Source organism: Ranitomeya imitator, chromosome 7 (genome assembly GCF_032444005.1).
Source record: "Ranitomeya imitator isolate aRanImi1 chromosome 7, aRanImi1.pri, whole genome shotgun sequence".
Lineage (NCBI taxonomy): Eukaryota > Metazoa > Chordata > Amphibia > Anura > Dendrobatidae > Ranitomeya > Ranitomeya imitator.
In genome coordinates this window covers 99,592,249-99,619,791 of record NC_091288.1, presented here as the reverse complement: position 1 = coordinate 99,619,791, position 27,543 = coordinate 99,592,249, and the positions used below count along the sequence as shown (strand labels likewise).

Sequence of the window (27,543 nt, the reverse complement as noted above, 5' to 3'; positions counted from 1 at the left end):
TAAAATCACACTGACAGAATAGAATAGAATAGGTAGAATAAATGTGTACACATAGTATAGGTATATATATATATATATATATATATATCAGTGAGACACACATATATATATATATATTTAATTCAGAGCTAGATGGCAGAAAAGCCGGTAATTCAATCGCCGGCTTTTCTTATCTCCTTCACAAACCCGACAGGATATGAGACATGTTTACATACAGTAAACCATCTCATATCCCTTCTTTTATTACATATTCCTCTTTAGTAATTTAAGATGTGTCATTGTGTCAAATTTGGGGTCCCTAGCTATTAAATTAAAGGGTTAAATCCAGGAAAAAATTGTTGTGGGCTCCCGCGCAATTTTCTTCACCAGAGTGGGAAAGCCAGTGACTGAGGGCAGATATTAATAGCCTAGAGAGGGACCATGGTTATTGCCCCCCCTGGCTAAAAACATCTGGCCCCAGCCACCCGAGAAAAGGCACATCTGTAAGATGCACATATTCTGGCACTTAGCCTCTCTCTTCCCACTCCCCTCTAGAGGTGGGATATTGGGTAATGAAGGGTTAATGTCACCTTGCTATTGTAAGGTGACAGTATGCCAGGTTAATAATGGAAAGGCGTCAATTATGACACCTATCCATTATTAATCCAATAGTACGAAATGGTTAATAAAAGACACACACATTATTAAAAAGTATTTTAATGAAATAAAGACACATGGTGTTTTAATATTTTATTATATTCTTAATCCACCTGAAGACCCTTGTCACCTGAAACAAAGTTAAAAACAAACAAACAACAATATTCCATACCTTCCGTCGTTACAGTCTTGTCCCACGCTCTAAATCCATCTGAAAGGGTTAAATCATTTTACACCCAGGAGCCTGCTAATGCAGCTGCCCCTGCCTGTAAAACTTGGTGAATGACTGGAATGCAGGGGAATGTACTGTAGTTACCTCGAGTCGCGGTGATGCGCCCTCTGCTGGATGAACTCATATGAACTCAAGCCTGGGAACTTTTCAGAATATTTTCCCACGCTCGAGTTCATATGAGTTCATCCAGCAGAGGGCGCATCGCCGCGACTCGAGGTAACTAGAGTACATTCCCCTGCATTCCATTCATTCACCAAGTTTTACAGTCAGGAGCACAGCTGCATTAGCAGAGCTCCTAGGTGTAAAATTATTTAACCCCTTCAGATGGATTTACAGCGTGGGACAAGACTGTAACGACGGAAGGTATGGAATATTGTTGTTTGTTTTTTTAACTTTGTTTCAGGTGACAAGGGTCTTCAGGTGGATTAAGAATATAATAAAATATTAAAACACCATGTGTCTTTATTTCATTAAAATACTTTTTAATAATGTGTGTGTGTTTTATTAACCATTTCGTACTATTGGATTAATAATGGATAGGTGTCATAATTGACGCCTCTCCATTATTAACCTGGCTTAATGTCACCTTACAATAGCAAGGTGACATTAACCCTTCATTACCCCATATCCCACTGCTACAGGGGAGTGGGAAGAGAGAGGCTAAGTGCCAGTATAGGCGCATCTTATAGATGTGCCTTTTCTGGGGTGGCTGGGGCAGATGTTTTTAGTCGGGAAGGGGGGGGGGGGCAATAACCATGGTCCCTCTCTAGGCTATTAATATCTGCCCTCAGTCACTGGCTTTCCCACTCTGGAGGAGAAAATTGCGCGGGAGCCCACACCAATTTTTTCCTGGATTTAACCCTTTAATTTAATAGCTAGAGACCCCAAATTTGACACAAAGACACTTCTTACATTACTAGTGACGGAATATGTAATAAAAGAAGGGATATGATCTGGTTTACTGTATGTAAACCATGTCTCATATCCTGTCGTGTTTGTGAAGGAGATAGGAAAAGCTGGCAATTAAATTACCGGCTTTTCTGCTATCTAGCGCTGAATTAAATATAAATAAATATATATATATATATATATATATATATATATATATGTATCTCACTGACATACAGTGGGGCAAAAAAGTATTTAGTCAGTCAGCAATAGTGCAAGTTCCACCACTTAAAAAGATGAGAGGCGTCTGTAATTTACATCATAGGTAGACCTCAACTATGGGAGACAAACTGAGAAAAAAAAATCCAGAAAATCACATTGTCTGTTTTTTTAACATTTTATTTGCATATTATGGTGGAAAATAAGTATTTGGTCAGAAACAAACAATCAAGATTTCTGGCTCTCACAGACCTGTAACTTCTTCTTTAAGAGTCTCCTCTTTCCTCCACTCATTACCTGTAGTAATGGCACCTGTTTAAACTTGTTATCAGTATAAAAAGACACCTGTGCACACCCTCAAACAGTCTGACTCCAAACTCCACTATGGTGAAGACCAAAGAGCTGTCAAAGGACACCAGAAACAAAATTGTAGCCCTGCACCAGGCTGGGAAGACTGAATCTGCAATAGCCAACCAGCTTGGAGTGAAGAAATCAACAGTGGGAGCAATAATTAGAAAATGGAAGACATACAAGACCACTGATAATCTCCCTCGATCTGGGGCTCCACGCAAAATCCCCCCCCGTGGGGTCAGAATGATCACAAGAACGGTGAGCAAAAATCCCAGAACCACGCGGGGGGACCTAGTGAATGAACTGCAGAGAGCTGGGACCAATGTAACAAGGCCTACCATAAGTAACACACTACGCCACCATGGACTCAGATCCTGCAGTGCCAGACGTGTCCCACTGCTTAAGCCAGTACATGTCCGGGCCCGTCTGAAGTTTGCTAGAGAGCATTTGGATGATCCAGAGGAGTTTTGGGAGAATGTCCTATGGTCTGATGAAACCAAACTGGAACTGTTTGGTAGAAACACAACTTGTCGTGTTTGGAGGAAAAAGAATACTGAGTTGCATCCATCAAACACCATACCTACTGTAAAGCATGGTGGTGGAAACATCATGCTTTGGGGCTGTTTCTCTGCAAAGGGGCCAGGACGACTGGTCCGGGTACATGAAAGAATGAATGGGGCCATGTATCGTGAGATTTTGAGTGCAAACCTCCTTCCATCAGCAAGGGCATTGAAGATGAAACATGGCTGGGTCTTTCAACATGACAATGATCCAAAGCACACCGCCAGGGCAACGAAGGAGTGGCTTCGTAAGAAGCATTTCAAGGTCCTGGAGTGGCCTAGCCAGTCTCCAGATCTCAACCCTATAGAAAACCTTTGGAGGGAGTTGAAAGTCTGTGTTGCCAAGCGAAAAGCCAAAAACATCACTGCTCTAGAGGAGATCTGCATGGAGGAATGGGCCAACATACCAACAACAGTGTGTGGCAACCTTGTGAAGACTTACAGAAAACATTTGACCTCTGTCATTGCCAACAAAGGATATATTACAAAGTATTGAGATGAAATTTTGTTTCTGACCAAATACTTATTTTCCACCATAATATGCAAATAAAATGTTAAAAAAACAGACAATGTGATTTTCTGGATTTTTTTTTCTCAGTTTGTCTCCCATAGTTGAGGTCTACCTATGATGTAAATTACAGACGCCTCTCATCTTTTTAAGTGGTGGAACTTGCACTATTGCTGACTGACTAAATACTTTTTTGCCCCACTGTATATATATATGTATATATAGACTGTATATATGTTTTTAAGAATATTTGTGTTGATGGATCCATGATATGTCCATTTTGCAAGCGTGCGAGAAAAAATTGCCGTACAGAAGCCATACAGATGCCATACGGATGACGCACAGATAAATTTGTGCGTAAAAATCGCATCCTCACATTGAATACGGAACAGTGTTTTGGGACAATTACTGCGTATTACGGCCATAAAAAACGGACCGTGTTTACTTACGCCTAGTGTGACGCCGGCCTAAAGCCAAAGACAAAAGTGGATTCAGGGGAAATGGCAAATATAAGGAATAATTTACATTGCTCTTTCCTGATGACCCCAGTTTAGACTTCCACAAAAAAAATGCATCAAACAATGCAATGCAATTTTTAAAAAAAATGATGCGAGTGATACCACTCAGGACTTGCACAAAAGTCTTTCACCAAACGTACACAGTTTCACTGCCTTGGAGTTCAGAATATTTGACTGGACCACTGACTTCACATATTTTCTTACATACCCATTAGCAGAATATTTGCTATCACTTATGACATAGCTGTATTATGCAGATCAACTACAAGGAATTTCAAAGTTTTACTGCTAACTTTCCACTTGCTTCTGTAACATTAAAAGGTTTACATGGGACATTAATTATTATTTTTTTACTATGGTTATAAAAACTAACAGGTAGGTAGTTGATGACAACCACCTGCCTGTTCTACCCAGCACTGGCAGAGAACAATCATTGACCACTCCTGCCAGTGAGTCAACTGTTAAAAATCAACAAAGCAGTTCTTCCTCTTACGAGTAGCTCTGGCAACGTGATGTGACTGCCGATGTCATGCTGATTGATAGATGGCTCCTCGCAGTTAAGTAGCGGAGAGCGAGCTGTCAATCAGCATGCCCTGTCAACAGAGCAGAGGAGAAGAAAAGTCACTGCTCTGTTGATGTGATGTCAGAAGTCGCTGAATCGCCAGCAGGAGTGGTCTGATCGCTCTATGCCAGCAGAGATGGGCGCTGGTCACAACAGGCAGGTAAATAGCAACCACCTGCCTGTATTTTGTTTTTTTTCACTAATGGCTTTAAAACTAAGTCCTGCATAAACTCTTTAAATCTGTAGCTTTCACTTTTATAGATATTAAAGATAAAGATCATTGGATACATACGTCAGCAGGTGCACAGCATCAGCATGCTGTTTGATGTTATTCTGTCGATACTTGGAGAAGTCATGCAACATCTTCACTGGATCTGGACCAATTGTAATACGGTCCTTGTCCGTCCATGTTTCCACAGCGACTAAAACAACACGTGTATTCAGCTGTTCTTTATATATCTGTAAGTGTAAAGGGAAATTGTTCAGTGATGGAAGACCAACATTTAAATAGTAGCGGTCACTTTCAGAAAAGTAGTTGTTTTAAAGGATTAAAATTGCTATTTTAATACTGCAGCTTCTTTTCGATTGTTTGAAAATGAGACAGACCGACTTCACACATCATTTTTATTATATTTAAAGGTTTCAGAAAAATATATATTTTAAAGGGTAATTGTGTTTTCAAGTAAGTATTGAGAATAAGGTGTCCTGTGTATACATGAGGAATAATGCCATTTCTGGCCATTTGCAGCCTCTATCTCTGTCCCAAACACAGCACATTTAGGGGAATGCCTGACCTTTATTCACTTTTTATCTCACAGCGACAAGCAGAAGAAACATGGATTTTATGCAGCAGAGCTGAGCTGTCTTGATTTGAATCAATTTCTGATGTGAGGTAAAACACTTGTTATAGAGCTCTGTACAATGCTTTTCTGTCTCCTTCCACATGTTTCCACTCCCTGCTCCACACTCCGACTGCGAAGACCCGTGTGTCGTAAACAGTGCCTTCCCCCCTCCCACTGATCCCGCAATGAAAACACAGACAGGCCTAGATGGGTTGAACAGGTCGGTCACAGTTTATTAATTACGTACGCAGAGAAGGGCAATTACATGCCATAACGGGCTCATCGCCGAAGGCCCTGTCTGCGACCGACAGGCAAGCAGGGTAATGAGCGGTTACGAACCTTTGCCCCTCTCTATACTTCCACTGTGACTTAATAACAACAGGATTATTTTTATTTAAAATATATATATATATATATATATATATATATACTTTTTTTTTTTTGCCAGAGGTCAGCCGGGGAGAAAGATAAAGTCGTTGCCCCCTAGTTCCTACATTTATCCCATGTAGGTGTGGCCGGACGCCCCTTCCCCTTTATTCCCGTTGGTCAGTCGGGTGTCCCAATTAGTGCATCACCTGGGGGAGCAGTGGGCGGGGGGAATTGGGCACTGCACAGTGTTTCCTTCTAGCTTTAACCCTATAGGCTCCGCAGTCAGAGGCACGTTCCTTAATCAGTACGGTGCCTGCCATTCTTCTCCCTGCTCTTTCTATAGAGGACAAAGAGATGGGTCACATTACACCTGCAGTCCACCTCCTCAAAGCAAGATGGACTTAAGATGCTTTTTCACAGTGAATGATAAGTTTAGGATGCAGGGTAGAGAAGAAGAAATGTCAAGATAAATTGGGACAGTAGCTAACTTCTGTGATAATATACATTACAATGTTTCTTATAAACACCTGTAACATTGATTCTTGCTAAGTTCGTTGAATGTACACTGACAAGAGTAGTAAGGCTCAACCCTAACAGAAAAGATTTCTAGCAGCACTGGGAAGAGGTGGCCAGCGGTGGAGCAGGACTAGTCTTGTCTTCACCTTTGGTCCCCCTCCAGATGTTTAAAGTATATTTTATATATATATTTTGTCTTAGGCAGCGTTCACATTAGCGTTTCCCGACGCTGCGTCGGGAAACGCTGCGGCAACGCATGCGTCATGCGCCCCTATATTTAACATGGGGGGCGCATGGACATGCGTTGTGCTGCGTTGTGCGACGCATGCGTTTTTTTTGCCGCAAGCGTAGGGCGCGGAAAATGCAACAAGTTGCATTTTTCTTGCGTCCAAATTTCGGCAAAAAAGGACGCATGCGTCGCAAAACGCAGCGTTTTTGCGTGCGTTTTGGTGCGTTTTTATTTGCATTGTGCGTTGCGTCGCCGACGCAGCGGCACACAACGCAAATCTGAACGTAGTCTTAAATGCCACATTACTGGCAGTGCCAGAGCCACATTCTCGGGATTGTGGGAGTTATTTTAATAACCAATTAATAATAACTACATCCCACACCATTAGGTTTCCACAGTACCATGCAAATTTTGTATTTGTCAAGGACAAAACCTTTAATCCTAAACAACTTTTTCATATCTGAGTCAAATGGTCTGTTACTGATGATTTTGTTTTAATCGATCTTAACAGGAATAAAACATACAGTATGTAAGGTACAAGACCTAATGGGTACCACTGGAGTACATAGGATATGTTAAGTTTCCATTTTTAAAAGACTAAATTAGACTATTATAGTCTACAACAGTCTCTTCTATCCAAAGAATGGATCCTCTCATCAGAAAAATCTGTCTCATTAATTTTGTACTAAATCTTTCTTTGCACCTAGGCAAACCTCCAACGTTTCACAATCAAAATATTCTAGTAATTATCTAACCTTGTACTTTACATCCAATAAGCCAGGACAGAACAAAAAAAACGATAAAAAAAATCATCATCATCAAAAGAACATCCAAAATTTGGCATTTAGAATATTCTGACTCTAAAACGATCAGAATACAAAACACAGAATTGCTCTACCAACATGTTTGACTTCATAAATGATTAGATATAAAGTGAGCAAGATAAGATGTTCTATCAAAGTGGAGGATCTGCAGAATATAATGCCTCATATGAGTGTTATGAACACAGAAGCTTTCATCGATAGCCTTTGATAATGTCAATTGCACATAATAGCCATCATTGTGGATTACTTTGAATTACAAGAGTGCAATACAGATACGAAAACACCGATCATGCACACAATTTGACTGTTACATGAGTGACGTATAAGAACTACAATTACTTCTATTTCACAGTTTCAGTAAATAACATTTACGTCACAGCATTTAAAACAGAACATAGGAGAACTACCGTAACAGGATTGTAAAGGTGTTTGTGCCCATTTCATGCCACTTGTCTTAGGATTTAATGTTGATGCATCTGAGCTTTAAAGATCCATAATATAATGTTTTTTTAGGAAGCATGCTACATATAATTGCTGTAAAAAGTGAGTGTTAAGTGTGGACAAAGCATAAGCAGATGCAACATTCTCAGATATTCATCAAACTCAAATAAAATGATCAATCACCGCAGTGATCTACAACTTAGTTCTAGGCTTCATTAGAGGGGATGCAAATATGTTGTTCAGTGTTAACAGCTTTTCAACAACGGTACTGGAAAGCGTCCTACAAAACTAAACTTTTCAACAGGCATCTGCCTTCTGTTGGCATTGGTTACAAAAATGAAATGAAGATTGACAGATACATTTGGTTGTCCAAAATTTTAAGTATAAAGTCATTACATTGATTGTGGTTTTGTCATATTTACTACTACTTTCCTATTTGTGTTTAACCAATTTTTGCTAAATTAAAGGTCTACGTATTATGACTTAGGGGCCATCATCTGCTACTTATCCTGACGGATCACCCTCTTCTCAATTTTGGGTCTGACAGCATTTGTATGTTGACTTAAAAATATAGTTTTAATTAAATTACCATAAAAATACCTATTCCCAGTGAAACACAAAAAATACTAAAAAGAGAATCTAATAGTGCACCTAGCCTAATACATTGACCCTACGCTTATCTTCTGTCCCTTCCTAGCAGTGGAGGTTGGCACCCTGATAGAAATTTTGGCGCCCCCACTCCGCGGCGGCTCTCACCTGTTCACCCTGTTAAGTAACTAGCAGACTATAGGTGGGAAAACAATGAGCAAAATTTCTATCAGGGTGCCAACCTCCACTGCTAGGAAGGGACAGCAGATAAGCGTAGGGTCAATGTATTAGGCTAGGTGCACTATTAGATTATCTTTTTAGTATTTTTTGTGTTTCACTGGGAATAGGTATTTTTATGGTAATTTAATTAAAACTATATTTTTAAGGGGATAACATGTTACACAGTCTATAATTTCCCTACTATATATCTGGTTTTTCTTGGCGTTTATAGCATTTGTATGTTGACTCTTGACTGGTATAGGTAGCAGAACTTAAGACAACTTAGTTTACTGAATGGCCTTAAAGTAAATTTATCACCAATTTTTATAACAAAGTCTGCATACACTATCAATTATTGTAAATTTATTAAACCTAAGGAGTCTGCTTTAATTACGGTACTTTAAAGATCCTATATGTTACTAAATCTCACTAAAAAGTACAGCTCAACCAGATGCGCAGTAAAACAACATCTTTCACTTTCTTCTGCTCACCAGTGGCAGGATTAGGCAAGTTTATTCTTTGGGTCCATGCGATCACGGTACCAGATTTACATTTTTTTTCATATTTGGCTACTTTCACAAACTAATGTTTTTTCACTACCATATTTTGAGAGCTTTAATTTTTCTATTTTTCTGCTGACAGTCATTTTTTGAGGGGTGAGTTAAAGTTTTCTTGGTACCATTTTCAGGCACATAACATTTATTAATCACTTTCTATTCTTATTTTTGGAAGGTAGAATGAAGAAAAATTAGTAATTCAGGAATTGTTTTTTTTCATGCCATCCATTGTGTGGTAAAAGTGATAAGCAGCTTTCTTCTTCAGGTCAGTACAAATACATTGATACCACATTTCCATCGTATTTTTATGTTTTGCCACTTTTACACAATAAAAGCAATTTTATGAAAAAAAATATTATTTTGCATCGCTCTGTTCTGAGAGTCATAGCTTTTTTATTTTTCTGCTGATGGAGCTGTATGGCAGTTTCTTTTTTGTGGCACTAGAGAACATTTTCAGACTTTTTTATGTTTTGATATTTTTGTACAAAAAAAAAACTTTTAATAAATGATAATTTTTTGGTCATCATATTCTGTCACCCATTACTTTTAACATTTTTCTGTAAATGGAGCTGTATGAAAGCTTATTTTTTGTAGGACAAGCTGTAGTTTTTATTAATACCAATTTGGGGTGCATATAACTTTTTAATTACTGCTTAATTCTGTTTTTTGTTTTTTTGCTTCTTTTATGGGAGGCATGAGAGAGAAAAACGGTAAATCTGGAATAATTTTCACCATGCAGTATAATTGACATGTTAGTTTTATTCTGCAGGTCAATACGTTTATGGTAATACCCAATTTATACCTTTTTTGTTTTACTATTTTTTCACAAGAAAAATAATTTTCTTAATAATAAAATATATACAGCTCTGGCAAAAATTAAGAGACCACTGCAAAATGTTCAGTTTGTCTGATTTTTCGCTTTATAGGTATATTTTTGAGTAAAATGTAAAGTGTTCTTTTAGTCTATAAACTGCTGACAACATGTCTCCGAATTTCCAAGCAATAATTTTTGTATTTTTTTTTTCTGAAAAAGAACAATGGTCAAAATTAAAATAAAACAGTGCTTTCAGACTTCAAATAATACAAAGAAAACAAGTTCATAATCATTTAGAAACCACAATACTAATGTTTTAACTCGGGAAGAGTTCAGAAATCAATATTTTGTGGAATAACCATGATTTTTAATCACAGCTTTCATGTGTCTTGGCATGCTTTCCACCAGTCTTTCACAGTTCTTCTTTGTTTGATGGCCTGTGACTATCCATCATTGATTGCATTCCAGAGATTTTCAATGGGGTTCAGGTCTGGAGATTGGGCAGCCCATGACAGGGTTTTGATGTGGTGGTCTCTTAATTTTTGCCAGTGCTGTATATTTTGTCATATTGTAAGAGCCATAATTTTTTTAATTTTTTTTTGTTTACACAACTGTATGATGACTTTTTATGTACGAGACTTTATTGGTATCATTTTGGATTGCTTACGAGTAGTGTTGAGCATTCCGATACCGCAAGTATCGGAATTCCGATACCGAGATCCGATATTTTTGTGGTATCGGGTATCAGTGTCGGAGGTGTAAAATAAAGAATTAAAATAAAAAATATTGTTATATTCACCTTTCCGGCGGCCCCTGGAACATCACCGCGAGTCACCGGCGTCCGGCAGGCTTCTTTGTTCAAAATGAGCGCCTTTAGGACCTGCGGAATGACGTCGCGGCTTCTGATTGGTCGCGTGCCGCCCATGTGACCGCCACGCGACCAATCAATAATTATTTTGGTGAGGAAGCAATAAAACTGGCATTTTTTGGACCACTTGAGTACAGGCATGGTTAGCATTTGGGGATCGGATTGTAGTTTCAAAATGGCCAGAAAGAAAGAACTTTTCTTACAAACAAATCTATTTTTCTGAGAAATAAAGAGTATTCCATGTGGCAAAATAAGTGTACTAATTCTTACACAGAAGAACACAAATTAACAGTGCTGACAGTGCAGGAAAGCAGAACGCTGGGGGACGCGACAGACACCGGAATGTAAAGGCCCCGTCACACATAGCGAGATCGCTAGCAAGATCGCTGCTGAGTCACAAGTTTTGTGACGCAACAGCGATCTCAGTAGCGATCTCGCTATGTGTGACACGTAGCAGCGATCAGGCCCCTGCTGTGAGATCACTGCTCGTGTCGGAATGGCCTGGGCCATTTTTTGATCGTTGAGGTCCCGCTGACATCGCTGAATCGGCGTGTGTGACGCCGATTCAGCGATGTCTTCACTGGTAACCAGGGTAAACATCGGGTTACTAAGCGCAGGGCCGCGCTTAGTAACCCGATGTTTACCCTGGTTGCCATCGTTAAAGTAAAAAAAACAAACGCTACATACTTACCTACCGCTGTCTGTCCCCGGCGCTGGGCTTCTCTGCTCTGGCTGTGAGCGGCGGGCAGCCGGAAAGCAGAGTGGTGACGTCACCGCTCTGCTTTCCAGCCGCTGTGCTCACAGCCAGAGCAGAGAAGCCCAGCGCCGGGGACAGACAGCGGTAGGTAAGTATGTAGCGTTTGTTTTTTTTACTTTAACGATGGTAACCAGGGTAAACATCGGGTTACTAAGCGCGGCCCTGCGCTTAGTAACCCGATGTTTACCCTGGTTACCCGGGGACTTCGGCATCGTTGAAGACAGTTTCAACGATGCCGAAGTCTTTCCCCTGATCGTTGGTCGCTGGCGAGCTGTCTGTGTGACAGCTCTCCAGCGACCAAACAGCGACGCTGCAGCGATCCGGATCGTTGTCGGTATCGCTGCAGCGTCGCTATGTGTGACGGGGCCTTTAGTATGTAGTGTTTGTTTTTTTTTTTACATTTACCCTGGTAACCAGGGTAAATATCGGGTTACGAAGCGCGGCCCTGCGCTTAGTAACCCGATGTTTACCCTGGTTACCAGTGAAGACATCGCTGAATCGGCGTCACACACGCCGATTCAGCGATGTCTGCGGGAGATCCAGCGACGAAATAAAGTTCTGGACTTTCTGCTCCGACCAACGATGTCACAGCAGGATCCAGATCACTGCTGCGTGTCAAACACAACGATATCGCTAGCCAGGACGCTGCAACGTCACGGATCGCTAGCGATATCGTTGTTAAGTTGGACAGTGTGACGGTACCTTTAAATAGGCATGTTGATTTCAAAACTGCATAGTTTTCCTCTATCACCTCAGTTTTTTTTTTCACTACAGCTTATCTTAATGGGATTACACTAGGTTGGGCAGTGCTAGTGCTCTCCTATTGGCCAAGAGTAAACAACCCTTAAGAGGGGGGGTGGGGTGGAGGACAACCATGGAGTAATTTGAAACTGAAGAGGTTTCAGTTCATAAGGGATTTGACCTAAATGAGTTGAATGATTTGGCAAGAGATACAGGACAATCATAAAAGGCTTCAGGACAGCATGGGAAAAACTTAAAGCTTGCTTGAAAAGGGAGCAAAAGTATCCTACTTTCGATCCAGAGAAAGTGCATTTCTGCAACACTTTACAAGTGACAGTGACTTTGTGTATTGCCATAACATACATCATTTAATTGAGGAATTGGGAATTCCAATGTTCAACTCAAATGCTTAAAGTGTGTCCTACACAATGACAATTTATTTGGTGCAGTCCCAACTGGCTAGTAAGTGTCACTCCACAAGTTCATCAGCTCATCAAAGATGAACATTTTATTGCGACAATTCTAGAATTAAAAAGAATGCTTGGTTATCATTCAAAGACCTTGTCAAGGACTTTCTTTGAAATATACGAGCAAACAATTACCCCAAAATTGTCCAGAAGCTCATTTAGAGCTAAAAAAAATGCTGGAATTATAAGCATCAAGTTGCATTGTCTGCATAGGCATCTTCCTAACTTCCCTGAATTAGTTGGTGCAGTCAGCGATGAGCAGAGTGAAGATATGAAGGTCTTGAAGGGACGGTATCAGGGTAGGTGGGATGTACATACAATGAATGACTTTTGGTGGAGAATCAGGAGGACTATCAGGAGGACTATCTGGTGCATTACAATATAAAGAGGCTATCTAAAGGGGCATCATACAGCGTGGGAATTACAGTGTTGGAGCCATCAAACAGTTTGGAGGCTACTAAGGGGTCAGTATACTGTGTATAAGAAAACATCATACTGTGTATAGGGGAGCTGTACAAGGAGCAGACTCAGGACATTATTAAATGTAAAGTGGGCACTTATTGTTATAGGGGAACTGAGGTTACTGTGACTGTCAAAGGAGCACACATTGCAATATTACTTTCTAGGGGACAAAATATGGGCACGGTTTTCTAGGGCACTTGTGCCCAGCATTACTATATTATAGAGGGGTGCTTTAGAATTTAGAGGGCACACAGAACCACACAGCAGGTGCAGTAATAGGGACACATACGGCAGCAGCAGCGGCTCAGTGTTGGGGTATCAGGTGCAGCAATAGGGACACATACGGCAGCAGTGGCTCAGTATTGGGGTATCAGGTGCAGCAATAGGGACAGATACGGCAGCAGCGGCTCAGTATTGGGTTATCAGGTGCAGTAAAGGTACTGTCACACTTAGCGACGCTGCAGCGATACCGACAACGATCCGGATCGCTGCAGCGTCGCTGTTTGGTCGCTGGAGAGCTGTCACACAGACCGCTCTCCAGCGACCAACGATGCCGGTAACCAGGGTAAACATCGGGTAACTAAGCGCAGGGCCGCGCTTAGTAACCCGATGTTTACCCTGGTTACCATCCTACAAGTAAAAAAAACAAACACTACATACTTACCTACAGCCGTCTGTCCTCCAGCGCTGTGCTCTGCACTCCTCCTGTACTGTCTGTGTGAGCACAGCGGCCGGAAAGCAGAGCGGTGACGTCACCGCTCTGCTTTCCGGCTGACCGACGCTCACAGCCAGAGCAGGAGGAGTGCAGAGCACAGCGCTGGAGGACAGACGGCTGTAGGTAAGTATGTAGTGTTTGTTTTTTTTACTTTTAGGATGGTAACCAGGGTAAACATCGGGTTACTAAGCGCGGCCCTGCGCTTAGTTACCCGACGTTTACCCTGGTTACCAGTGAAGACATCGCTGAATCGGTGTCACACACGCCAATTCAGCGATGTCTGCGGGGAGTCCAGCGACCAAATAAAGTTCTGGACTTTCTTCCCCGACCAGCGACAGCACAGCAGGGGCCTGATCGCTGCTGCCTGTCACACTGGACGATATCGCTAGCGAGGACGCTGCAACGTCACGGATCGCTAGCGATATCGTCTAGTGTGACGGTACCTTAATAGGGACACATACAGCAGCAGCAGCTCAGTATTGGGGTATTAGGTGCAGTAATAGAGACAAATACGGCAGCAGCGGCTCAGTATTGGGGTATCAGGGGCAGTAATGGTCACATACGGCAGCAGCGCCTCAGTATTGGGGTATCAGGGGTAGTAATAGGGACACATACGGCAGCAGTGGCTCAGTATTGGGGTATCAGGTGCAGTAAAAAGGACACATACGGCAGCAGCGGCTCAGTATTGGGGTATCAGGTGCAGTTATAGGGACACATACGGCAGCAGCGGCTCAGTATTGGGGTATCAGCAGGATGATGATTTTGTGCAGGTTGAGAATAGATGATGATGGGGCTGGAATGTGAGAAGTGAAATGTGTCTTTGTTGTTTTCTCTGCAGCCGAGTCCTGGCTGGAGAAGCTGTCATGTCGTTCTGGGCCAGATGGCAATGATGGGAAAAGTGAACGATTCCATCATAAAGAAAGTCAGCGGTAAGTCATTATCTGTAACTGTGCTGTGATCTCATATGTTCTGTAGGGCTGGTATCTACCACTAACCGTATGGCGGTAATATCGATGTTGGTCTTTGTATAGAGATTATCTTCAGTAAGCGCGGTCATCTGCTGAGGTCCTCCTCGAAGTCATCTCTTGTTAATTTTCCTCTTTCCCATACGTCCAGGGAGTTTCTTCACAGTTCCATGCTTGGCAAACTTCTTAATAACATTTCGCACTGTTGTAACTGGGATAACAAGGTCATTGGAGATGGCCTTATTCCCTTTTAAAGTCTTGTGTTTGCTAATAATAGCAATTCTGATGTCCTCAGACAGTTTCTTTGTCTTCACCACTGTGACAAAGGAAGAGGGCCTATCATGTGCCTTTTTAAAACACTGAAGTCATCATTCATTGGCTAATTCATGTCACATGGGCACTGACAATTATTCACAGGTGATTCTCATTTGTGACTTAGCTTTATACTATTTCATGTAATTCCAATACCAGTGACACAGCAAGCTGTAGGTTTTTCTGTTTTTCCCACCCATAGTTTTTTTGCTTCAACATCATTGAAAATCTATGGCTAGACCTCAAAATATCAGTGAATTCAAAATGGCCCAGAAATCGCACAGAAATGGAAGAATTTTCCAAGAAAAATAGGCGAAGATCCCTCAAACAAGAAATGAAAGACTCTTGGCTTGCTGCAAGAAGTGTTTACAAGCTGTGATACTTTCAAAAGGGAGTACTACTAGGTACTAACCATAGAGAAAGAGGAGTAGAAACGGAGCAAAAGAATAGTGCAAAATATAATTTATTAATTAACAAGCAAATAGTGCATAAATATATATTGGATGGTACAAAAAGATGATTAAAACGGGAAGTGAGTCACCCCCGGTGAGCACCCTGCCAAATACAAATGTCCCATAGGTAGGTAACACTAAGGCAGCAGCTATAGATATCAACCATGTCACTCCTGTGGGTAACTAGTATACCCCCCACAGGGTAAAGTACTGGCAACAAGGCAGCGCTTACCAAGTAAAGTGCAGAGAGGCAGGGTGCACCGGGCAGGAAACAAAGAAGGGGACTCTTTTTGTACCATCCAATATATATTTATGCACTATTTGCTTGTCAATTAATAAATTATATTTTGCACTATTCTTTTGCTCCGTTTCTACTCCTGTTTCTCTATGGACTATATGGAGTTAGTTTGCTTCTTTGGTTGCGGGTTCTTTCAGCACTATTTAGTGCTTTAATTTCCCTGCTGACATGCTGCCTAGTTCTGTTATTAGGTACTAACCATGCAGGGTCCCAAAACTGCATAGGCCCATTTTCTTTTTTGTAGTTTTAAAATGTAAATGATAACAATACATATATTTTTTGCCTAAAATTAAAAAGAAATGTTTCACGTTTAACTTTAGGCCTTTTAGAGACCATTTCATCTTCAACTTGCTTAACCATTCACAAAAACAGTAATTTTGACCAGTGGTACCCAAACTTTTATATGCCACTGTAGTTTTATCCCTTCAATGGTGGCAGTTAAGGGTACTTATTCCTCAGCGCCGCTTTTTAATGGCGCTGAGAAATAAGTGTATAGCGCCCCCTGAGTCGGAATTTCTTTGGGGACTCAGCTAATTTATGGAATAACGACAACCGCAAAGAAAATGATTTCCCATTTAATTTCTCTCTCCTCTGATGTGATCGCGCATCAGAGGAGAGAGAAATGGGGTCCCCCAATCCCCCCCCCCCGGTGTCCCTGCATCGCCCGGTGAAGTCCCCTGGCCGGCAGTGTCTTCTTCCGGGAAGAAAATGGTGGGCGCATGCGCAGTGTGCCTGCTAAGATCTTCCGGCCGGCACCTGGCAACAATAGGACATTTTTGATATTGGTTCATTTTGAGCACCGTGATAGTGTCTATCACAGTGATCAAAATAAAAAAAAATAGTAAATCAAACCCCCTTTATCATGCCCTTAGTTAGGTAAAAATAATAAAATTAAAAAAAATGTATTTATTTCCATATTTCCATTAGGGTTAGAGTTGGGCTAAAGTTAAGGTTGGGCTTAAGAAAGGGTTGGGTTAAAGTTAGGGTTGGGCTAGGATTAGGGTTGGGGCTAGGGTTAGGGTTGGGCTAAAGTTAGGGTTGGGCTAAAGTTAGGGTTGGGCTAAAGTTGGGTTGGGCTAAAGTTAGGGTTGGACTAAAGTTAGGGTTGGGATAAAGTTAGGGTTGGGTTAGGGATGTTGTTATGGTTGGGATTATGGTTAGGGTGAGGATTAGGGTTAGAGGTGAGTTAGGGCTATGGTTAGGGTTGGGATTGGGGTTATGTGTGTGTTGGGGTAAGTGTTGTGGTTAGGGTTAAGAATAGGGTTGGGATTAGGGGTGTGTTGGGGTTAGGGTTGGAGTTATAATTGGGAGGTTCCACTGTTTAGGTACATCAGGGGGTCTCCAAACGCGACATGGTGCCACCATTGATTCCAGATAATTTTGAGTTCAAAAAGTCAAACGGTGCTCCCTTCCTTCTGAGCCCTGCTATGCGCCCAAATAGTGGATTTCCCCCACATTCAGGGTATTGGCGTACTAAGGAGAACTTGCACAACAAATTTTGTGGTCCATTTTCTCATGAGACTTTTGTGAAAATAAAAAAAAAATGGTTCCAAAGTAAACTTTTTGTGAAAAAAGTAAAATGTTCATATTTTTTCTTTCCACATTGCTTTAGTTCTTGTGAAGCACCTGAAGGGTTAATAAACTTCTTGAATTTGATTTTGCGCACCTTGAGGGGTGCAGTTTTTAGAATGGTGTCTCTTTTGGGTATTTTCTGTTATATTGACCCCCAAAACTCACTTCAAATGTGAGGTGGTCTCTAAAAAAATGGTTTTGTATATTTTGTTGGAAAAATGAGAAATCGCTGGTCAACTTTTAACCCTTATAACATCCTAACAAAAAAAAATATGTTTCCAAAATTGTGCTGATGTAAAGTTGACATGTGGTAAATGTTATTTATTAACTATTTTGTGTGACGCCACTCTCTGATTTAAGGGTGCAAAAATTAAGTTTGAAATTTTCAAAATTTTGGCCAAATTTCAGTTTTTTTCATAAATAAACGCAAGTTATATCGAAGAAATGTTTCAACTAACATGAAGTACAATATGTCATGAAAAAACAGTCTCAGAATCAGTGGGATACGTTGAAACGTTCCAGAGCTGTAACCTCATAAAGTGACAATGGTCAGAATTGTAAAAATTGGCTTGCTCATTAAATACTAAATTGGCTCTGTCGCTAATGGGTTAAATAGACATTACATGCAGGTTATTTTTTGGATTATTTTCCATTATATGTACATTTTATATGGGTTTGGGGACAAAGGGAGGGTGTCCTGTAGCTTAAAAAGTTTCTGCCAAAAGTTAGTCAAAAACAATTGTCAGATCTAACTCAATGAAAATTGTGTTCTCCAGTCAAATGGGCAGACAAACAGAAGAGGCTAGCGAAAACATGATTGAAGAAACGTGTTACAGATAAGCAAACCTACATTTGATGTGCTTGGATCACAAACAAGAAACATTTGTGAGGCACAAAAGGAACAAAAATATGCTAAAAGAATACTTGATGCCATCTATGAAACAAGGCAATAGAAGTTTGATAGTCTCTTTGGTTCTGGTAATTGGTTAGTCTTAATCAAGTGCTTTTCTCTACTTTATATATTACAATGGTAACATTTCTATTACTGTTAAGAGTGGAAATATTGCCTCCTTCTCTATGACGTTTAACATTTTCATAGAAAATAGCCATCCTCAATCCTAAGATACATCAGTTATGTACACATTCCTATTAATACTGCCAAACTAATGATAGTGTGGTGTGACATGTTCCCCAAGTCATAGATAGCGGTGCAGGTACTGAGCTATACCAGGATGTACCTGGTGTCGCTTACCGCCACTTTCAAACTGTAATTGGATTGCTATTATATTTAGAGTGTTACTGAGAATTTCCCTTCATGTGTCACCCACCTGCCATGTGCTCACTTAGGTCGGCCAGGTGGCGTCACATGGACAATGTTTATTTGCCTTTGGATGATTATAAGCTGTGAACTAGTTGCTGATTAATGTGCATCAATAAAATGGCAAGCTTTATTGCACTGCACTCAAGCCAAGCAGATGTTCCCTTTTTTTACTGAATGTGTTTTTTACTTTCGAATATCATTGTGTTAAAGTATACTGTAGAAAGTACTAGTTGTGTTCATTTTAGTGTAACTAACATTTTACCATAAAGGCTTTTAAGGTAAATAAGGTAATTATCTCAAAGAAATCCTATTTCAGGAGACCTTGGCAACCAGATGCTCAGCATTCATTTCAGCAAGAATCTCTTGTTGCAAGGAGCCTATAAGTACCTTTATTTGAGGGAATCAGTCAGTGGGATCAACCATCCTAAACAGTCTATATGGGCATGTAAGTCATAGGAAAATATAATATTACAGGTTATGGGTGCTAGATTCTGTGATGTGACACTGATAAAGGGAACTAGTCTGATTTCTGTATGTGGAGTCGAGAAGGATTTTTTCCCCTAATATAGAGCAATTAGTGTCTGCCCCATGGGGTTTTTCGAATTTCTCTTGATCAAAATGTTAGGGTATAGGTTGAACTTGATGGACTTATGTCTACCTTCAAACTAAAAAAAATATGCAACTATGAAACCAGTGTGACAGATGTAATGACTGACAGTAGGTTCACTGATCTACATGTCTCACACTGGTAACGCCTCCTTTCATTTAATCCCTTCACTCTGAAATTCTTTTCACATTCATGACCAGGCCAAAATTTACTATTCTGACCAGTGTCATGTTATATGGTAATAACTCTTGAAAGCTTCAACTGATCCCACTGATTCTAAGACTTTTTTAGTGACACATTATACTTTCTGAAAGTGGTAAAATTTCTTCAATATGACTAGAATTTAGTTGTGAAAAAAAGGAAATATGGCGAAAAATTAGCAATTTTCAAACTTTAAGTTGTATGCCCTTAAATCAGAGAGTTACCGTATATCACACAAAATAGTTAATAAATAACATTCTAACATGTCACTTTACATCAGCACAATTTCTGAAACATCATTTTTTTTTCTTAGGACGTTAAAAGGGTTAAAAGTTGACCAGAGGTTTCTCATTTTTCCAACAAGATTTACAAAACCATTTTTTTAGGGACCGCATCACATTTGAAGTGGCTTTGAGGGGCTATAGGACAGAAAATACCCCAAAGTGACACCATTCTAAAAAACTGCACTCCTCAAGGCGCTCAAAACCACATTCAAGATGTTTATTAACCCTTCAGGTGTTTCACAGGAATTTTGGAATGTGGAAGGAAAAAATTATATGCAAATTGCCTTTTCAGAGAAAAAGAGGACTTAAACTGTATAGAGCCACCTGTTAGAAGTAGCGATCCTACAAGTCACAATCAACCCTTTAACGAGTTGTGCAATATGACTTAGGATAAAAGCCAAATCAGTATCTCAATTCGCAGATGCGGTGTTTCGGGTTGTTGCCCCTTGTCTGTATGAAGCATGAGAACTAATTTGGCTAGATGAGAGGCTCTGGACTGGGGTCTAAGGGGCAACGTTTCTCCTTATGTAGAGGAACATAAAAGGTCTGGCTTGTCAGTAAGGAGGCTTATTCGTCATGCAATGCTCCTATGGGAAATATAATATGGAAATTGCCTCTTCAGAGAAAAAGAGGACTTAAACTCTATATCGCCACCTGTTGGAAGTAGCGATCCTACAAGTCACAATCAACCCTTTAACGAGTCGTGCAATATGACTTAGGATAAAAGCCAAATCCGTATCTCTATTCGCAGACACAGTGTTTCGGGCTGTTGGCCCTCGTCAATGCAGAGCATGAGAACTAATTTGGCTGGATGAGAGGCTCTGGACTGGGGTCTAAGGGACAACGTTTCTCCTTATGGGGAGTGACATACCAGCTCTGGCTTGTATGAAGGAAAAAATGAACATTTAACTTTTTGTCACAAAATTTTTACTTTAGACCCCAAATATTTTATTTTTGTAAGGGTAACAGGAAAAAATGGACTCCAAAATTTGTTGTGTTAGTTCTCCTGAGCATGCCGATACCCCATGTGTATGGGGAAAACCACTGTTTGGGCACATGGCAGGGCTCGGAAGGGAAGGAGGGCCATTTGACTTTTTGAATGTAAAATTTGCTGGAATAATTAGCGGATGCCATATCGCGTTTGGAGAGCCCCTGATGTGCCTAAACAGTGAAAACACCCAACAAGTGACACAATTTTGGAAACTAGACCACTCAGGGAACTTATTTAGATGTGTAGTGAGCACCTTGAACTCCCAGGTGCTTTACAGAAGTTTGTAACATTGAGCCACAAAAATATTATTAAGCCCCAATTTTTTTATTTTCAAAAAGGACAGCAGGAGAAAATCGACCCCCAAAATTTGTTGTGCAACTTCTCCTGAGTATGCAGATACCCCATATGTGGGGGTAAACTACTGTTTAGGCTCACAGCAGAGTTCAGAATAGATGGAGTGGCATTTCGGAAAGCAGACTTTGATGGAATGGTCTGCCGGTGTCACTTCTCGTTTCGAGAGCAACTGATGTGCCTAAACAGTGGAAAACCCCCACAAGTGACACCATTTTGGAAGCTAGACGCCTAAAGGAATGTATCTAGATGAGTGGTAAGCACCTTGATTTTAACGCCATGGGTTTTTTCCAGAAACAAGCAGCAGTAGATGTTGCTGAGCAAAAATTGCAAACTGCCGTTGAAGTGACCAGTATGTTGCTCCCAGCTCATGCACCCATAAATTAGATGGGCTCTCGTCTCTACAGAAATGCCAAACATGTAGGCACTAACTATGGTTTAGGCACACTGGGGCTCAGAACAGAGGGGGGCATTTGGATTTGGGAGCACATAATTTGTTGAACTTCTTTTGGGGGGCGAGGGCCATTTCGTTTTTCGAGAGCCTTTGTGCTACCAGTAACATGGAAGCCCCCTATATTTCAGCTAGCAGATGATGGACCTGAGCGGGGACTTGCCTTTTTTGTGGATGGAGTTGAAGCTTTTGTTGAGAACATTTTACATAACATTTTGGATCACATTTATCCGACAGACACTGTAAGCTGAGCACTTACATCGGGGATTCCCTTTAAATCAGATGAAACCCCCGAGGGAGGCACTCACTATAATGAGGCAGCAGAGTTACTCTGGACTCCGTCTGGCCTCTGATCAGCGTTGTCCTTTTTTTCAGATGTGTACAAAAATGTGGCCAATGGCACTTTTATGCACGCCTAAAAAGATGGACACCGCTGGATCACAGCTTAGACGGCGTCCATAGGGTCTCCATCGGCCTCATGTTAGGGAATCTTCCTCAGGGGGTTCCGTCAATCACGCATTTCAGAGATTTGCATGGAAACCCCAGTATAAGCACTCAGCGTAGAGTGCAGGACACATGGGAGCCGAGCTTTACTGCCATCTTTGGAGGCAGAATGAACAAACAGTAGGTGAAGAATTGGTTTTATTAATTTCTTATGCCGTTCCTTGTTCGGTATAACTGATTAGATTACTTTATTCTTCAGGTCAGAGTGATTACAGCAATACCAAATTTATATTGGGTTTTAATGTTTGGCTGCTGTCATACTGTAAGGATCCGGATGTTTCCATGGAGCCTGTTTTGCCCTTGTCCAAGATGCAGTCTGGTACTTCGTCCTGTCCTGGAACTTCCTATTTGCCCTACTATTTTAGTCTGACCTCCATAAGATGCTCCATACAGACATTTGCCCCATATAATGCTCCACAAATGTGGATTATGGCCCCATAAGATGCTCCATACAGATAATTGCCCCATATAATGCTGCACATGGCCCCATAAGATGCTCCATACAGATAACTGCCCCATATAAAGCTGCACATGGCCACATAAGATGCTCCATACAGATATTTGCCCCGTATAATGCTCCACAAATGTTGATTATGACCCCATAAGATGCTCCATACAGATATTTGCCCCCATATAATGCTGCACATGGCCCCATACAAATGCCCCATACAGATATTTGCCCCCATATCATGCTGCACATGGCCACATAAGATGCCCATACAGATATTTTCCCCCTATCATGCTGCACATGGCCACATAAGATGCCCCATATAGATATTTGCCCCCATATAATGCTGCACATGGCCACATAAGATGATCCATACAGATATTTGCCCCATATGCTGTTGCTGCGATTAAAAAAATAAAAAAAATTACATACTCACCTCTCAGGCCCCCGGCACTTGCTATACTCACCTTTCCCGTTCCACTGCTGACCGCCGCTGTGTCTTCCCATCCTCTGCGCCGATGTTCAGGAAGAGGGCGGTGCGCACTAATCACGTCACCGTGCCCTCTGACCTGAGCGTCACTGTGGAAGACACAGTGGCGCCAACGGTGGAACGAGGAGCAGGTGAGTATCGCCCACTGCCCCCGTCATACTTGCCTGCTCCTGGTGCCGTCGCTGCACGTCTGTTCCCTAGCGCCACATTTTCTTCCTGTAGTGAGCGGTCACCGTTACCGCTCATTACAGTAATGGATATGCGGCTCCACCTCTATAGGAGGTGGAGCCGCATTTTCATTACTGTAATGATGGGACCATGTGACCGCTCACTACAGGAAGAAGCTGCAGCGCTGGAAGAAGCAGGGACGTGCAGGGACCGTGCCAGGAGTAGGTAAGTATAATTAGACAGCCCCCGCTTCCCCTCCCCTGCCAACCCCTGGGTATGACTCGAGTATAAGCCGAGAGAGGGACTTGCAGCCCAAAAAAGTGGGCTGAAAATCTCGGCTTATACTCGAGTATATATGGTACCTATAAAGAGAAAAATCAGACAAACTGAACATTTTGCAGTGGTCTCTTAATTTTTGCCAGAGCTGTAAGTATTTGATCCCTTGCTGATTTTGTAAGTTTGCCCACTGACAAAGACATGAACCGTCTATAATTTTAAGGGTAGGTTAATTTTAACATTGAGAGATAGAATATCAAAAATAAAATCCAGAAAATGACATTGTATAAATTATATCAATTTATTTGCAGTGAGAAATAAGTAACTAAGTATTTGATCCCCTACTCTACCAAGAGTTCTGGCTTCTACAGACCAGTTAGTCGCTCCTAATCAACTCCTTTCCTGCAATAAAGACAGCTGTATTGCATAGTCACCTTTATAAAAGACTCCTGTCCACAGACTTAATTAATCAGTCAGACTAACCTCTACAACATGGGCAAGACCAAAGAGCTTTATAAGGATATAATCACACACTAATGTCCCAATAATAGACACCTGTATGAATTTTGTGTGAATTACCCCTTTAATTAATTAATTCTATCACACAATGTTACCAAAACCTATATAAATCATTAGTAACACAAGGTACTAGAAAAACGGTAATATTTTATTGAAAATGACAAAAAATAAGGAAATAAGGAAACCAAAATAAGAAAGCTGCTGAGTTATAAAAATTGGGGACTCAAAGCCATAGGATACCACAAAAACCAAGCTTGTTACAAAAAAAGTATAAACATAGCTGCCCTAAACACGCTTTGCAATTATGATGCAAAGGAGCACAGCAAATGCAACGTGAAGCAAAATACATGTTCTCATGGCTACATAAATGGCTGTAATAGCAACATGCCATATATAAAGTGCCTAAACACGCATTATTGAGTAGCAAAATAGAATGTGCAAACACTGCTGTCCTACTGATAAGAATATATAAAGTGCCAATAAGTAAGAGGGCATACAATACCTGGAAGTGTACACATGTGGGTACCCCGGGCGTCCCTCTGCCCCGACGCATGTTTCGCACTGCTTCTTCATAAAAATATTACCGTTTTTATAGTACCTGGTGTTACTAATGATTTATATAGGTTTTGGAAGCATTGTGTGATCGAGCTTTATAAGGATGTCAGGGACAAGATCATAGACCTGCACAAAGCTGTAATGGGCTACAAAACCATAAGTAAGACACTGGGTGAGAAGGAGACAACTGTTGGTGCAATAGTAAGAAAATGGAAGAAATACAAAATGACTGCCAATTGACATCGATCTAGGGCACCATGCAAAATCTCACCTTATGGAGTATCCTTTATTATGAGGACGGTGAAATATCAGCCTAAAACTACATGGGGGGAACTTGTTAATAATCTCAAGGCAGCTGGGACCACAGTCACCAAGAAAACCTTTGGCAACACATTACGCCGTAAATGTTTAAAATCCTGTAGTGCTCACAAGGTCTCCCTGCACAAGAAGGCACATGTGCAGGCCCTTCTGAAGTTTACAATGAACATCTGGATGATTCTGTGAATGATTGGGAGAAGGTGCTGTGGTCAGATGAGACAAAAATTGAGGTCTTTGGCATTAACTCAACTCACCGTGTTTGGAGGAAGAGAAATGCTGCCTATGACCCAACGAACACCGCTCCCACTGTCAAGCATGGAGGTGGAAACATTATGTTTTGGAGGTGTTTCTCTGCTAAGGGCACAGGACTACTTCACCACATCAATGGGAGAATGGATAGAGCCATGTACCGTGAAATCCTGAGTGACAACCTCCTTCACTTCACCAGAATATTAAAAATGGGTCGTGGCTGGGTTATCCAGCTAGACAATGACCCAAAATATACAGCCAAGGCAGCAAAGGAGTGGCTCAAAATGAAGCACATTAAGGTCAGGGAGTGGCCTAGCCAGTCTCTAGACCTTTATCCCATAGAAAACTTATGGAGGGAGTTGAAGCTTCGAGTTGCCAAGCAACAGCCTCCAAATCTTAATGATTTAGAGATGATCTGCAAAGAGGAGTGGACCAAAATTCTTTCTGACATGTGCGCAAACCTCATCATCAACTATAAAAAACAACTGACTGCTGTGCTTGCCAACATGGGTTTTTTCCACCAAGGATTAAGTGTTTGCCAGAGGGATCAAATACTTACTTCTCACTGCAAAATGCAAATACATTTCTATAATTAATACAATGTGATTTTCTGGATTTTATTTTTGATATTCTACTTCTCAATGTTAAAATTAACCTACACTTAAAATTATAGACTGTTCATATCTTTGTCAGTGGGTAAACTTACAAAATTGGCAAGGGATCAAATACTTATTTCCCCCACTGTATATACAGTATATATTTTTTTATTTAAAAAAATATATTTGTACAACTTTTTTCACTTTTTTTTACTTATTCCCACTATTGGGACTTTCACTTTCTGCACACTGGTCGCAGTTGTAAGATACAGCAATACAGGACCATTGCTATACCTTATAACCTGTCAGTGTTGCAAATACAAGTCAAGTCTGACCCTTCACCTAGCTTAAAAATGCTTATGGTTTTTCATTTTAGCTATTAAGTTAAACATTAGATGAAAAACACAGAACACTTGGGGGAAAAAGAGCAAGAGCCTAGAAATCAAGAACACAATACTGATAAATCAGAAGACCTGTAGAAAAGATAGAAATTAACCATTGAAACTGAGTTTACACCACTTAATGTCACATAAACATGAGAATAAACATGCTGATACTGACAGGTTTGGCTGATGGTCTAATGTGTATGGGGCAGTCAGCCGACGAATGATGAGCAGAGATGTTGATTTTGCATGTCCGAATTTGGATTGTCGACCACATTGTTCTCCCGGAGAAAAGCTGCTACATACACATAGAGAACACAGGTGCGCTTGGTGGAAGGAGCGCTGCAGGAACCTTTCCTTCCATCCAGAAAAAAATGGAAAACCGGTCCATTTATAATGACTACAGACAAGATTAAAATCCCCAATTCACATCACTACAAGATCCCAGGTACTTTCAGCTGCATCACATCTAATGTGATGTACTTAATTATATGTACCAAATGTCCAACTGGGGGTCTGTATGTAGGGGAGACAGGGCAAAAGCTTAGAACAAGGATGAATTTTCACCGCCACACAATAAGAGAAAAAAGAATGGATCTACCTGTGGCAAAACATTTTTGTATCCCAGATCACAGCACCATGGACATGATATTACTTGTAACTTGCAAAAGGTAAATTCAAATCTCAGAGAGTCAGAAGAGTCTGGGAGTATAAACTTATGACAACCTTTGACACTTTCAGTGCAGGTATGAATGTGTCACATGTATTTATGTCTTTTTACATCAATTAAGGAATTTGCTTCTCAGAATCACAACACAGAACCCAGATCCCAATCTGAGGACAAAAAAACATTCACACTCCTTATCTATGAACTGTTCCAATATTTATGGACACAACTGTTTATCACTCTCCTATAGTGGTAGTTTGCTTCACGTCACCTGTCTCATCGATGGCATTATTTCTGTGCTGTGTTGTGCATAAATATGTGACTGTCCAGATTTTGTATTAGTCTATGCCTGATGAAGAGACCTGAGTAGTCTCGAAAGCTTGCAATTTGTTAGCATTTTTTCAGTTAGCCATTAAAAGGTATCACCACTGAGGACTCTCAATTCTAAATATTTTTTTATGTGTATGGGATGTTCGGGCGACAGCTATCTAATGAGTATGGCCGGCTTTAGAGGGCTTGTTCCAACTCTGCTTATTATCACCTGCCCAGAGGAGGGATAATAACTTGCTGATTGCTGGGGGAACTTCTCGATAGGACTCCATTAGATCCTCAGATTGCAACTTTGAAATGTCCCATTACAATGGATCCACATTCAAAGTGATACCTTTCTGAATTAGGATAG

General features: G+C 40.9%; 1 protein-coding gene across 5 annotated transcripts in view; it reads right to left on the bottom strand.

Annotated features, from left to right (window-relative positions):
- Window positions 1-27,543, bottom strand: part of ADAM23 (ADAM metallopeptidase domain 23) — a 401,035-nt gene that overhangs the window by 108,989 nt on the left and 264,503 nt on the right. For all 5 annotated transcript variants that reach the window (XR_011314664.1, XM_069733684.1, XM_069733681.1 and 2 more), the window contains exon 11: window positions 4,767-4,933. Coding sequence is in view for 4 of the 5 variants with exons in the window: in XM_069733684.1 (XP_069589785.1) it covers window positions 4,767-4,933 (167 nt within the window). In the remaining variant the exon portion in view is untranslated. The remainder of the gene's footprint in view (window positions 1-4,766; window positions 4,934-27,543) is intronic.